General features: G+C 40.2%; 1 protein-coding gene across 1 annotated transcript in view; it reads right to left on the bottom strand.

Moving 5' to 3' along the window:
• rsrc1 (arginine/serine-rich coiled-coil 1) overlaps window positions 1-13,462 on the bottom strand; it is a 119,336-nt gene that overhangs the window by 53,646 nt on the left and 52,228 nt on the right. Inside the window, exon 6 of the mRNA XM_006795428.3 lies at window positions 9,236-9,287. Within this exon, the coding sequence (XP_006795491.2) occupies window positions 9,236-9,287 (52 nt within the window). The remainder of the gene's footprint in view (window positions 1-9,235; window positions 9,288-13,462) is intronic.

Below are 13,462 nucleotides of genomic sequence, written 5' to 3' on the forward strand. Positions count from 1 at the left end.
TTGGAATGACGACTAGAAAAAAAAGTGGTTGAATATTTCCATGTGAAAATTGGAGAGTGTTAAAATCTGACTATATATATACATGATTCATCAAATGGCAAATTCTTAGTAACATGGTGATGTTATTAATGACATCACAGACTTTGTTTCTCTTCAGTTCACAGCAGAGGGGGAGGGGGGTTGTGGGTAAAGTACTTTTCAAAAACCCAGCACGCATGTAGAGCCATGTTGCCGAAGTAGCACTATCCCGCTCTGCATAAATTCACCGAGACCAACAATCATGATTAACAACCACGGCTACCGGAACAGCCAAAACACGATTGCATTTCTGGCATAATTGTATGGCCCCGGCCTTAACATGAAGAATAGTGTGTCACAGGGTGGAAATTATTCCAAATCACGAAAGCAGGAATGCACAGGTCAACACTTTGCTGCAATCTATTCATGTCTAATCCAGGGCCAATTGGACAGCTACATCTATTAAACGCCTGCAGAAATATTTACAAACACAAAGTGCGGAGATGGGGCAATCCTAAAAACCAAATGATATCACAGTACGACCTGCTAAAAGATTCACCTCTCCACCGTCTTCCCTTGCAAGAAGAAAAAAAATGCCCTAGACACAAAATCTTTTGCAGCAATACCTTTCACATGGTGCAGAATTGCAGTACTGCTGCTACACACGGTCTTTACTCTTTCCTTCTAATCTTTCTCTCACGCTCTGCATTCTTTGCATTCAGCCTCCCTTCTCCACCATCTTCCAAAAAAAGCCCTGAATGCCTGCCAGTGGTCCAAGGTAATTAAATTACTTAGCAAAGTTTACTTAACAGTAAATGGTTAGCAAAATTTAAGGTGATTGCAAATTTGCTTTCATTTCACTTCAATGGCTGGCCTGTTTAAGGCTCGTCTGCAAATAATTAGCACATACATTTGCATCAAAATCGTTTAAACCATATGTTGCAAAATTATGGAAAGCAGCAAATTAAAAATATTCCTTTTCTGTTATGGAAATGCCTACATGTTGAGAGGAGAGAAAGAGAGAGTTAGAGCGGGAGGGAGGAGGGAAAGATATCACCATGTGTCTCCAAACACCAACAACAAGGAGGGGAGAAAAAGAAAAGGAGGAGGAAGGAGGGTGCAATAATGATTCAGTTTGGATTTGAACACACTCATAACGATCTTTTTCAAGAGCTCACCAGATGCTGTTTGAAATCTGCCCACAGAAGAAAAACAAAGCTTTCCTCAATCTCTTACTCTCCTTCTCTTTCTCTCTCTCTCACACACACACAAAGAATCAGAGAACTTCCTCTAAGTGGCTCTGTCTGGTACAGTATATACTACTCCCTAAGGCAGGGCAAGGAAAGCTGTACATTAATTTGACAAGTAGTATCGACAACCTGAACCCTCAGTATCACAGAGAAGGATGAGTAAGGCTAAAATAAGTGACAATAAATAAGGCGATTGTGGACACCAGCATCCAAAAAACCCAATATTTTCTCAACTAATGAAGTAATTGTTTAGTCAGTACAATTCCAGAAAGTAAAAAAAGAAAACCTCAAATGTTTTGTCCAGCCCACACCCTCCTCAAACCGAAAAATATTGAATATATAATGATGTTAAGATAGAGAAATGCAGCAAATCTCCATGTTTTGAAAGCTTTAACCAGCATGTGTTTCACGTCAATAAACAGAGTTATCAAAATAATTGACAAGTGAGTATCTGCTGATCCATTCGTCAGATAATCTCCTCTGTAGACAATTATTTTTAGTTACCGCTGCACCTACCAGTTATTTGCATGATGGGTTTGTTGAAAATATTGTTTGATTAAATGTTTGACAACAAAATATTGACAACTTGTGAAAAATGTCCACAGTTTGCAAGGGGTGCAAACTGTCAATGACAAGATTCCTGTTTAAAGACTGCACCGATAATCAAAAAAGCTCCAGATACATTTTACTTAAATAAACAATAAATAGTGTATGTATTCCTTTTAATTAAAAATTATAATAATTAAAGCACAATAAAAAAAAAATGAATAAGATGAAAACATTACACAAAGCTCGGGACCGATTGATGAACAGCTTCCTGTTAAAATAAGTGAAATTCAAGCTGATAAACTTATTGTAGAGGAGCAGTCACGAGGACCAAATTCTCCTCAAAATCCTTAAATGTTTATTCTTTAAAGGTGGAGAGCACTCATCATTTAGCCAAAGTTAAGACTGCTTTAGTGTTTTGCAGTGTTGCTGTTGAATTTTTGCCGTAGCTTTAATGTTAAATCAGATAAACTGTTCCCGTACCATGGCAATGCAGGAAAAGCAAGAAAGCAGGACATGAAAAAGCGTAGGATGCAGTTGGACCTGCGTTTATTATACCCATAAAACAAACCAAAAATCAATTGGCACATAAACCTCGTATCCGTGCAGTCATTTGCTCAATCATACCCCCCTCTCCACGACTGACAGATACCTGACCTGAAAGACTTCCTATTGAAAATAGAGATTACTTGTAAGTATAGATGAACGCAGATCCAGTTCTTTTTAAAATTCACACACACCCTTAAAATGTGCACTTCTTTCGAGGGGGTTTTGTGGATGCTCACTATATGGTATAGCTTTTAAAGTGAGCTTGACCCTTCCACCCATCACATGGTTATCAGTGTGTGTTAGGGGCTGTTTGTTAAAAATCTTATTCAGGTATTGGGGTCTTGTATAAGTGCAGGCCCCATACTCACTCTCTCTCGCTCCCTCTCCCTCAGAGACATAATTACGAGTGTTGACTGGAACAGTGAGGTAATGGCACATAAATTCAGCTGATCAATGGTTACGGAGACTAAATTACAGGACACTCTTGTCCCATTATCCTCTCAGAGGACAACAGGAGATGCATTCCTGCAGAGATGCAAAGGGGATTTCTGCTGCAGTTGTGTAATTGTTTCCTTTATTTGAATACGCTGGAAGAATGTTGTTACCTTTCTAGCTTTATGATCACACTAACAGGAAACCAAACTGTTTATCAAACTACACTCTCTGTAATTCCACTAAACTAATACAATGTTATGGTAAGGCTTTTAAAACATGAGCAAATATCACTTAAGAAGCTATATTAATACTTATCCTTTTTTTTCCTTTATTCTTTGACCAAACTTTTATTGTTAACTTAGGAAAGCAAAACATGACTGTTATAACAAGAGAGTAAATTACAAAAAGCATAGAGTGTTGTCTTTAAATAAAACCATTATGTCTAATTGCTTATAATGTTTTAATCCAAGAGATTCCCTGATTCTGATTGCAGAGCACCCTGGTCATAGTAAACGGGCATACATTTAGACTGAATGCGAGCGAGGGGGAATGTGTAGTTAGGGGTTATTACAGGGTAATTCCCTTGTGTTTTTACAGAGAAAATCCCCTTTGAAATGAAGGTCATCACTTGTGTTTGTGACAATCATTTCAGTCATGTCATACAAAGAGTGTTTCCACAACTGGAGTGACAGCAAGGTGATGAAGATGGATAATGCGATAACTGCAATTCGCCGCCTAACAAATCCTGTGCTGCAATCGCGTGAAGATTGCTCAATCTAAGTAGATGGCAATAACAGTAGAGATAATAAAAACCGAAGAAAGACCAAGTTTATAAAGAAAAGGTATGTATTTGAGCGAGGCAACAAAAAAAGAAAGAAAGAAAAAGGACTGGGTCTCGCCTCCGTCGCCCAGTCCCCGTCACCTCTTATTCTATCAGAACAAAGGGCGGCAGCCTCCTAAATGCGGCGCATTAGCCCTTTAGTTCCAGAGGGGGTAAGGTGACACCCTCCATGTATGTGGTCTGTTCAGCACACATCTGTCAGGGCCTAAGGGGGTGGGCAGGAGGGGGTGGGAGGGACAGCAGGACCTGGACGCACAAGGAAGATGGAGGAAAGAAGGAGAAAGCTCAAGAAAAAGGGTGTGTGTGTTTTTGGGAACCCTGCTGCGACCAAGAAGCCTAATACCCTGTATTTACTCTGGATGAATTAGTCCTATCGTATGATGCTGCTAAGCTTCGCTGATCACGCAACGCTTTGCCTCTTCAGTAAAAGACACGCAAACCCAAACAGAAGAGACTGAGACACTTCAACAGACAAGCTGATAAAAATAAATAAATGTGCACCATCATACCCTGGTAGCAGCGGTAGTGATATTTATTAAAACTGAGTTAAACGTGTAATGCTGAACGACTGGTCTCTGAGACTTCAACAGGACTTGTTCTCCGTTTCGCCTCTTAATTTCATTTTAGTTTTTACAGAACGCCATAACAGCAAACGTAAACACGGGATTTCAACTGACATGAACAGATATCAACAGTGAATTTATCAGTTACTCTCACCGACTCAATAAATCAAGGTTTTTCCTTGTTAAAAATAATGCTACTTGACTTGGAATGTAACATAATTTCATATAAAGGCAATAAGTTTCAGAATAATTAGTATGAAGAATTTGGACTATATTTAAACTTGACCGGACTGTCCAGTCAAGTTTACTTGACGCACTATTACTGATGAAAGTTGGAGCTTTTTTTTCCTAATCAAAGCTGTATTTTTAAAAAAGAGGCATCGATACAAACAGCTGCAAATTTGAGCCTTTTGTATTTCAATATGACACATATGCACGAACACTGCTTACAATCAAAAAGTACGTTGGCCAGACATTCAAATACATATGTCTTATTATTCATTATTAATAAAGTGTTAGGTGTTTTCATTATAACTCCATAGCTTAAGTTGAAAACTGAAACAATGCTCGGTTTTTCAGCTAGGTGTTAAACTGACAGAAGAAGTTAATTCAGACCGGTGAAGCCCTTCCAAGTTCAAGCCTCTGTTGAGATCTTAAGGATTGTTTGTTTTGCTGCTGTCAAAGGTTCAAATGGAGAGAAGAAGGAGGTTTTGATGACCCTTGGCCCTCAGGTCCTAAGTGGGTGTTCTGCAAACACTCCCTATTGACATGTGGATAAGGAGAGGCCCGCTGCTGTGCACAGTACTTATGTTCATTTGAGTGGAAATGGACACTGCTATGAAAAGAGCCAAGAACCAAGCAAGTGGCTGAAAGGAACAAGAGTATTAGATATAGTAAGGGTGTCATGGTTGCTGTGTGTCTGAATGGAGGTATGTATGGATCGAATAAAGTGGTTTCTTTTGTGTTTGTCAGCTTTGAAAACAACAAGGCTGCTATACTTCTTATTTATGTGTGATTTATGACGACTCAGTATGTTGCTCAAGAGATGTACTTATGAATCAGGGGACAGAAATAAGTTGTGCTGAAATCCGAATGAATCAAACATATGGAGGGTGTCACACAGTGTTACTTTGGCCTCTATGTAAATTGTACACTGCCCAAATAAATCCAGATGAACTTCCAGAAAGTTTTTCCATTTTCTGTCTTATACATTTTTTGATAATCCACACTATGCAGGAAAAGCAAGCACTATATAATAATATATAATAACAATAATAATAATAATAATAATGAAAAAAAATGCTTTAAATGGCGTATATCATAAACTAGATACAGAAAAGGTTTCTCTTTATATATTTTGAAACGATGAATCACATTCAGAATGTAATAAATAAAATGTATGCATCCTGCTATGATGCAACATTTACTATAAATTCTATGTGCATAAGAATTATTACATATATAAATAGTGAAATTTTGATCAGTATCTTATTATTGATTAAATTATGATAAGCAGGTTTGGTGTGGAAATACGGGGTGTACTCTGTGAGTGTGTGTGTAGGTGTGTGCGTGTTTGATATGTAGGCCAAGCAGGAAGTGACCCATAAACATATCCATCCAGCTCTTTCATTGGGGGCCAGTGTTGCCCTCCTCATCCCGCTCCACACACACACACACACACACACACACTCACTCTCAAAGCCCCTAGTGAGCGCTAAGCAGGCCAGCGGGCCAGCCGAGGGGGCTCATTACAGGTCCACAGAGCCCCCCAACACAAAGGCCTGAGCCGCTTTAGCCATGGGATGATCTGCTCTCTACTGACTAGAGAGAGTCCATAGACGGACAAAAGGAGGGAGGGGAGGGAGGGGATGGAGAGAAAGAGGTGAAGGAGAGCAGAGATGAGGAGAGGAGAGGAGAGCCGCGGGCTTTAAGGATGTCAGGAGACCCCGAGAGAGAAAGCCTGGCGGGCGCTCAGAGAGGAACGGAGAGAAGGAGGAGGAGGAAGCTTAAGCTCCACGGCTACGTCAGGACATTAACATTCACACAACCTCCCAACATCTGCTGCTTCCTTCTCGCCTTCCATCCCTATCTCCCTCTACCCGCTAACAACGCTGGAACAAAGACGGTGAGGCAGAATGAGCGGACAGATAGACGGAGAGAAGAGAAGCAAAAATGGGGAGCACAAGGAGAGATATGAGCCAGATGAATTAAGAAGATTTGGCAGCAAGAGACTTAGCAGCTGCAAGTTCAGAGGATTTTAGAAGTAAAACTAAAAAAAAAAAAAAAAAAAAAAAAAAAAAAAAGACATCCCTAATAATTGTAATTATACAAATGTGATAAAATTACCAAGGGCACACTGACTAAAACTGAGGGCAAAAAGCTGAAAATAAATCTGAAATAAAAACAATTATAAAAGTATTAAATATAAAGCATTTCATCAAGTTAAAACCGTTTGCCTATTTGTATTTTATTATGGGTCTTTATGAGTGACATGATCACCCGAAGACCTGATACAGGCCAGGCTCGGCTCTATGGTGGAGACAGTTTCTGACTGAGCCATAAAACTGTTCTTCTGGAAGACTCCAGGAAAGAGAGGAAAAGCAGAGACATGTCCAACGCATTAAACCCTCTCCTTTAGTCCTGCGTCTGGCCCTGAGCCTGTGTCTGCACCACTGTGACCCAATGCACTCAAAGCCACATGCTCAATTTTATGATGCTTCACCGCCATTAGTACAGCATTAGCCTTGAGGTGGCAGTGCAACGAGCTGGGCCTATACAAGAATACGCATGAGAAAAAGAGAGAACTCGAATATTTCTAAACTAGTTCCCATTCTTTAACAAAATAAATGTTAAAAATCACCAATCCTCACATGTAAACTATGCCAATTTAACATATGATGGAGTATGTAAGATATGGCTCCGAAAGTTAAAGTTCAACTGAGTGAAATCACATCAAGGGATGGCAGTGTTGTTCTGTGGCCTACGGCGAGGGTGAACAAGTCTTAAGTGAGCTAAGTATGTGGCTGGCGGGTGCTTTATAGATGATGTATAGATGCTTTGTTCTTTCATATATTTCCTGTGGTGAAATTAGAGCCCTGTTCTGAAGTGCTGTGTGAGTGTGTGTGTGTGTGTGTGTGTGTGTGTGTGTATGACTGTAAACATGAAGACATCTTTCTCCACAGTCAATCTCTGCCTGTCACATCTGGCTCGCAACTCTACCCCTCGAATACACACTGGAATATATACACCGTGTACATGGTGACATCTATGACTTATGTACTGGGAGGAGTGTTTGAAATTAAGCTGCAGTGAATATGGGCCCAGAAGCACTCAAAGTGGAGAGTGTGTGAGTGTGTGTGCATTTGTCTGTGTGTGTGTGTGAGATAGTTGTAATGTATGTGGGGAGGGTTGCTTTGACTCTGTGCAGAGGAAAACAACCATGAAACCCATTCAATTTCATAGTGGAGAGAGACAAGGGACTGTGGCTTAATCCCAAAAGGTTTAGCAGTCCAGCTGGAAAACGTGTTTAAAAAATTATATTTTTAAATTTAACATATTTATCACTGCATGTAAAAGTGGTCACCTGTTGGTTTCTTGGCTACTGTCTTGAAGCCTTGAGTTTGGCATTTTAGTCAATTATAGTTTTCTTTGGGAGCTGCAAATGGCCAAATTTGGAAGTGAGGGTGGCTCAGACGCTATCACCTAGTGCTAATTTGCTGGGTTAGTAAGGTGGACAGACTGTATGAGTGCATTGCAAAGACACAGTTAGCTACTTTCCTGACCAATTCCAATTTTTGAGAATGCTAAACATTGGTGAAGCCGCCCAGTGGCTACCTATAAGTACTAGCACAACTATTACAGTAACTAGAATTTCACCCACTGAAGGCACTGCAATCGACTTAGCCAACATGGGAAAGTAGCACATTTAACCAATCAAAACACTCAGCTGTGACTTTAATTTGTAGCTACATCAAAAAGGGTGCCACACTATTTCATTTAAATGAATTGGCACAAATAATCATTTTACAGTGCACAGGTTTCATCAGGTCCCACTCACACAAACCGAGAGACAAGTTGGCAACCACCGAGCAATCACTGAGCAACCACCAGTTGTGAGGGAAAACTGTGTAGTGGTTGGTGATTCTGCCACTGCTGCCTATTGCTGAATGAAATGAGATGAAAAGTTTTTATTTCACCCAAATCATTCTTGTGATTGTTTTGGTCGCTAGCAGATTGCCACAAGTGCCAGTGTTTGCATGGAAGACAACAACTTGTCTGCAAACTGTTGCCAACTACAAAAACTGTGACACAAACCAGAAACAGAGAACACTCGCCTTACAACTGTGCCACACTGCTCCGGTCAAGACATGTTAAACTTTTATTTTGAAGGCAAATGCTTGACTTTGAGTCTTTGCAGACAAGTCTGCATCTTCCATGCAATCTATGGTCGAATGTGACAATCTGCAACCAGTGCAATCTCGCTTTCAAGAACATATACCTCTTCACAACCATTTTCAACTAGCAACTGCCAGCAACCAAGTTGGGGAACGCACATTTTTTTCTCACTGGGTGACGGATGGTTACCAGATGGTTGCTAACTGGTCTCTAGGACTCCTACAGGGAACAGTCAGTGGTAATCTCAAGAAATGATCAATAATCACTTTAAAATAACAATAACAACAGCAACAATAAAAATGTTGCGTTGTTTTTCCGAACACATTACTGTAAATAATTTGTAAATCCACTGCTTTAGTGTTTAGCCTTAAGTACTATCAAAGGGTTATTTGTCTTTCAATTAATAAAAGGGAGACTGACAGTGAACCGACCGACCTATACTGACATCCCTAGACTGATGAGTTATAGTGACAGAAAATACCCACTTCTGCATAGAAAATACTGTACTGTACTGTCAGACTACAGATGTGCAGCACTGCACAGTATTTTTACATATTTCCACAGATTCCCGACATGAGGGAGCAACATTTCTGAGCCACGCTGTGACAAAAATAAAAACATTAATATTATCCACTTACCCGCAGCCTGCAGGACCAAATGCATTCGAACCTTAGCCTGCTCTGCTGGAGTCTGCAGAAGAGTGACAGACAAAGAGATATCGAAATGAAAAAAAAATCAGACAGCAACATGATATTTTAATGGTTGGATTTTGTTATTTTAAATAGTTTATTGGTAAAAGCCAGCTACAGATTAGCTGGTGGACTGAGTGTGCTTGAGGGCATTTTTAGCACTTGTTGACACAAAAGCTTCCAAATTTTATTTTTTTTATAAAGAAGAAAAAAGAAGATCCACCTTTCACTTTGGCACCCTGCTGCCTGACACATGACAAAGCACAGTTTGCGACAGGACCAACGGCAGCCACACTTACAAAATGTCATCTATGTAATTTAGCTCGAAAACTGCTGTGTCCCTTAGGCCAACAAAATATTTTACCCATGATAATCTTTAACTGCAACCATTAGAGTGAATGTTCCCGTAAACTGTCCTCATAGAGCACCAAGGGACAACTTCACCAAGCTACTAGGCCTCGTCATCTATAAAAATGCTGCTAGTGGAGAAAAAAAATAAAAAAGAATAAAATGAAATAAAACAGAAAGCAGCATCTCTGACACACCAGGGAGAATCAATGAGTAAAAGATGAAGAGAAATTTAGAGACAAAGAAAGAGAGAGAGGGTAGGAGAGAAAACAAAAGCTGCTGTAACAAGTCTTTGGAGAGTTGGATAAGAGGGCACGGAGAGCACATTTTACAAAGATCACAGCCAAAGACTCAACATATTCCCCCTTCCTATTGTGTGTGTGTGTGTGTGTGTGTGCGCATCAGAAACATTTAGCGGGCATGAACGGGCGAGGGCCTTGTGCTTTGACAGCTGTATTGGGAAGCACATCCCTTTTCTTTCTTTTTTTCCCATGACATGGCCTCAAAAGGGTCTTGCTGCAATTCCAATATCACTGCTATTAGATTTGAGGGTCTTAATTGTCAAGCAAGAATGATGGCTACGACAGGGCACGAGCTATAAAAGGCGAAGCGCGATGCAGATTGCTCTCAGAGGTGTTTTGGCGCTGCCGTGGCAAAGCGGCCCTCGTTACCATGCAGCGGCAGAGACTGTGTGTAGGATTAGAGAGAAATTAAATGCTAATGGGGATGGGATCTGAATCCGCTGCCTGGGAGCATCATTTAGACGACAGGGCCGGGGCGTCGCTGACAGGCAGCGCTTCCTCCCTCCACCTCCTCCTCCAACAGACAACCCAGCTCTTCCTCCCATCTTTCCATCTCATGACTCCCCACGCACAACACAAAAAATCGGATTTATCAAACTGTAAACTTGTCACTTTGTAAAAACGTCACTTTTCGGTGGCAGTCGGGGAAATATAATGACCCCCTTTAATGTAGTGATGTCAGGGTGCTGTATCCTAGATGGTACACACATCAAGGCATGACTGACACTGAGACATACGTAATGCAACATGGATGTGTGCTGACATGGCGGATCACACGCACTGACTGGCACTGCTTGACAGTCAAAATTATGAAGTGCTATTATAAGAAGAGGAAAAACACTTGAGGCCTTCATTCACACAAAAATGTATGTATACACACACACAAACACTCTACCTACCTTCACAAAAAAGGGATTATACCATAATTTGTCGAATTTCTCCTCCTTTTTCAGCAGCTTTGCATTCAGGTTTTGAACCCGCTTTAAAGGCACAATTATGACAAAGTAATCAGTCTTGCTACAACCAGCCACATAACGCAATAACACATCACTGCTTAACTATCCTGATCATTGTGTGCTACGCAATCATCTTAGTTACAGTTTATTACAACGCCCACTCTGTAATTACATTAGCATTTGTTTACATTGGCCTTAAGGCATGTGCAAGTCCATGCATCCTAAATGCGCACGCACACACAAACACACACACACTTCCAACAGTTCCTCAAGGGGTAATGAAACACTGAATCACACTACTGCTGCTACTGTACGCGGTCTCTGTAAGGGCTGAAACTCCCAAGCAATTCTTACAACATTAACCAGTAAAGTGAAAACAACTATTTCCTAATAACAACAACAATAACTGGATTGAGGCCAGAGGGGTGAAGCGTGTTTCCAAGTTTTAGCAGAGAGAATGAAAGCAGTTTTCTCCTCAGAGTCATGCATGGTTTGAGTTTCCCTTTAAAGAAATGCAGAACAACAAGGGAGGGGGGAAAAAGCATCTTAAAAAAAGCTGCGCTCCCCATATAAAGTACTAAATGAAGCGTGACAGAGTAACACTCTAATTAATATCAAGTTATCATCACAAGTAATGTAAAAGGTACTCAGAAGTCAGCTAACAAACATACACACACGCCCAAAATTGCACGTTTTTTTGCTTCACAACTAACTCTTTATTTTTCACTCTAATTCACACGCGCACGCCTGCTCCCTCTGTGTGTAATTCATTAGTAAACAATAAAAAGGCGTTAATTGTGTTCCCCAGAGGCAGATCTGAGCTCCCCCCACTGGGAGAGAGGCACCCGCTGCATCTGAAGTGGCTTTGCCCCTCAATTAGAACTGCGCCTTTCCCCACGTGCACAAACAAACACGAGACACCGGGAGGAGGACTGTGTGTGTGTGTAGGGAAGTAATGTGACTTGGAAATGAGCAGTGCTTTCCTTGTAGAGGTTTTAGATTATCACACTGTGAGAAAAAGGGAGAATGGCACAGGAAACAAATGAGACAGGGAAAAAGAAGTTGTGCTTTCTTTATGGTTCTGGAAATATAGAAGATCAAATGAAGGGGAGTGTTAAGGAGAGGGGAAAAAACTTAAAAGAGGAAGAATATAGACATATAGGAGGCCAAAGACAAATTAGAAAAAATATAAATACTTTTAATGGTGTTATATTAGCACTTACACACCATACCACTAACAGCTTGAGAAGAATGCAGATCTGCTCATTCAGAGCCATCAAAGAAGTGTCTTTCTGAAGGACACTGTGGACAAGAAAAGCTGAAAGAAACCCTCCAATTAACTGACCAGCACCTTTACCAATAAACTTCCAGGCACCTTAAAACCACAATTATATTCCAATAGAACTTTTTCATATGATTTTCATTGAATCATATTGCATCCTGAAATGTTTTCTGGTGTTCCAAATATGGACCATCGGCAGACAAGGTGAAGAGCTAACTGTCAAAGAGGGGCATACAGACGTACTAGTATGCACTTTTGACATTAATTTCAAAGGAATTTTTTGGCTTGTACTTCATCATAAAATAAAAACTGACAGATCTAGTACCGTTTAGTTTTTCTATTTATTTATTTTTAAATTCTGCCTATTTTTTCTTCTTTCAACACATCTGGCAAATTGCTGGAGCATGTAAACAGTGCTTATGTATAAGCCCTGTTTGTCAAAATCTGCAGTATTTCAGTTATTTTTTAGCAAATAAATATTAAATGTGTGTCCTGCTATGGAGCCCTGTAAGTGTTGTATGTATGACAATGAAAAATCCAGTTATGCACGTATAGAGCAGGTAATATTATTAACATCACAGATATCGCATTTTTCCTCTTTTTCGCTATCAAGCTGTAAAGAAACAACTTAAAAAAAACACACACACACACACATTCCTCTATCATAAAAGAATCTGCTCTTATTGGTTTGACAACACTGTGGCACCCACACCCTCTAGAAAATTCTTGTTCCAAATCTAACAGGAAGTCCAGTGTGCTCAAAGCAGCTTGCACGCTTACCTCACCACGCCGACGACAGACACACTGAGACACGCTTAGCTCAGCTAAGTGCCATTAGTCAAAAATAAACACGTCCCATTAGAAAAATAAATTACCCTCAAACTGCTTGGTAAAAACAATGCTAGCCTGTGTATAATGAGGTCCCGCACGCAGGAAATTTCATCTCTTTGCGGTAATTCACTAGTTCGAGACGCAGACAAAGCAAAGTGTGGTGGGTCAGGTGATGATTGTTAAAGCAGGAAGAGTGAAGCCAAACAAAGATCAGAAAGGCCATCTCTAACAGTGATGTATCAGCTCCATCTAACCACACAACAGGAAGAGTTCATTTATGATTAAGCAAAAAGAGGTGGAGGACGTAAGTAAAGAAGAAAAAGCACACAGAGAATGCAAACCTCCAACCAAGGCACAACTTAAATTCTCAGCAGTATTTACTTTGAAGGGAAAAGTCTTGTATTTTCTATATATTCATTTTTGCCCCTTTTTTTTCTTTTTAAACATACTTTAAGAA

The sequence above is a fragment of the Neolamprologus brichardi genome, chromosome 14, assembly GCF_056152115.1.
Source record: "Neolamprologus brichardi isolate AB-2024 chromosome 14, ASM5615211v1, whole genome shotgun sequence".
NCBI lineage: Eukaryota > Metazoa > Chordata > Actinopteri > Cichliformes > Cichlidae > Neolamprologus > Neolamprologus brichardi.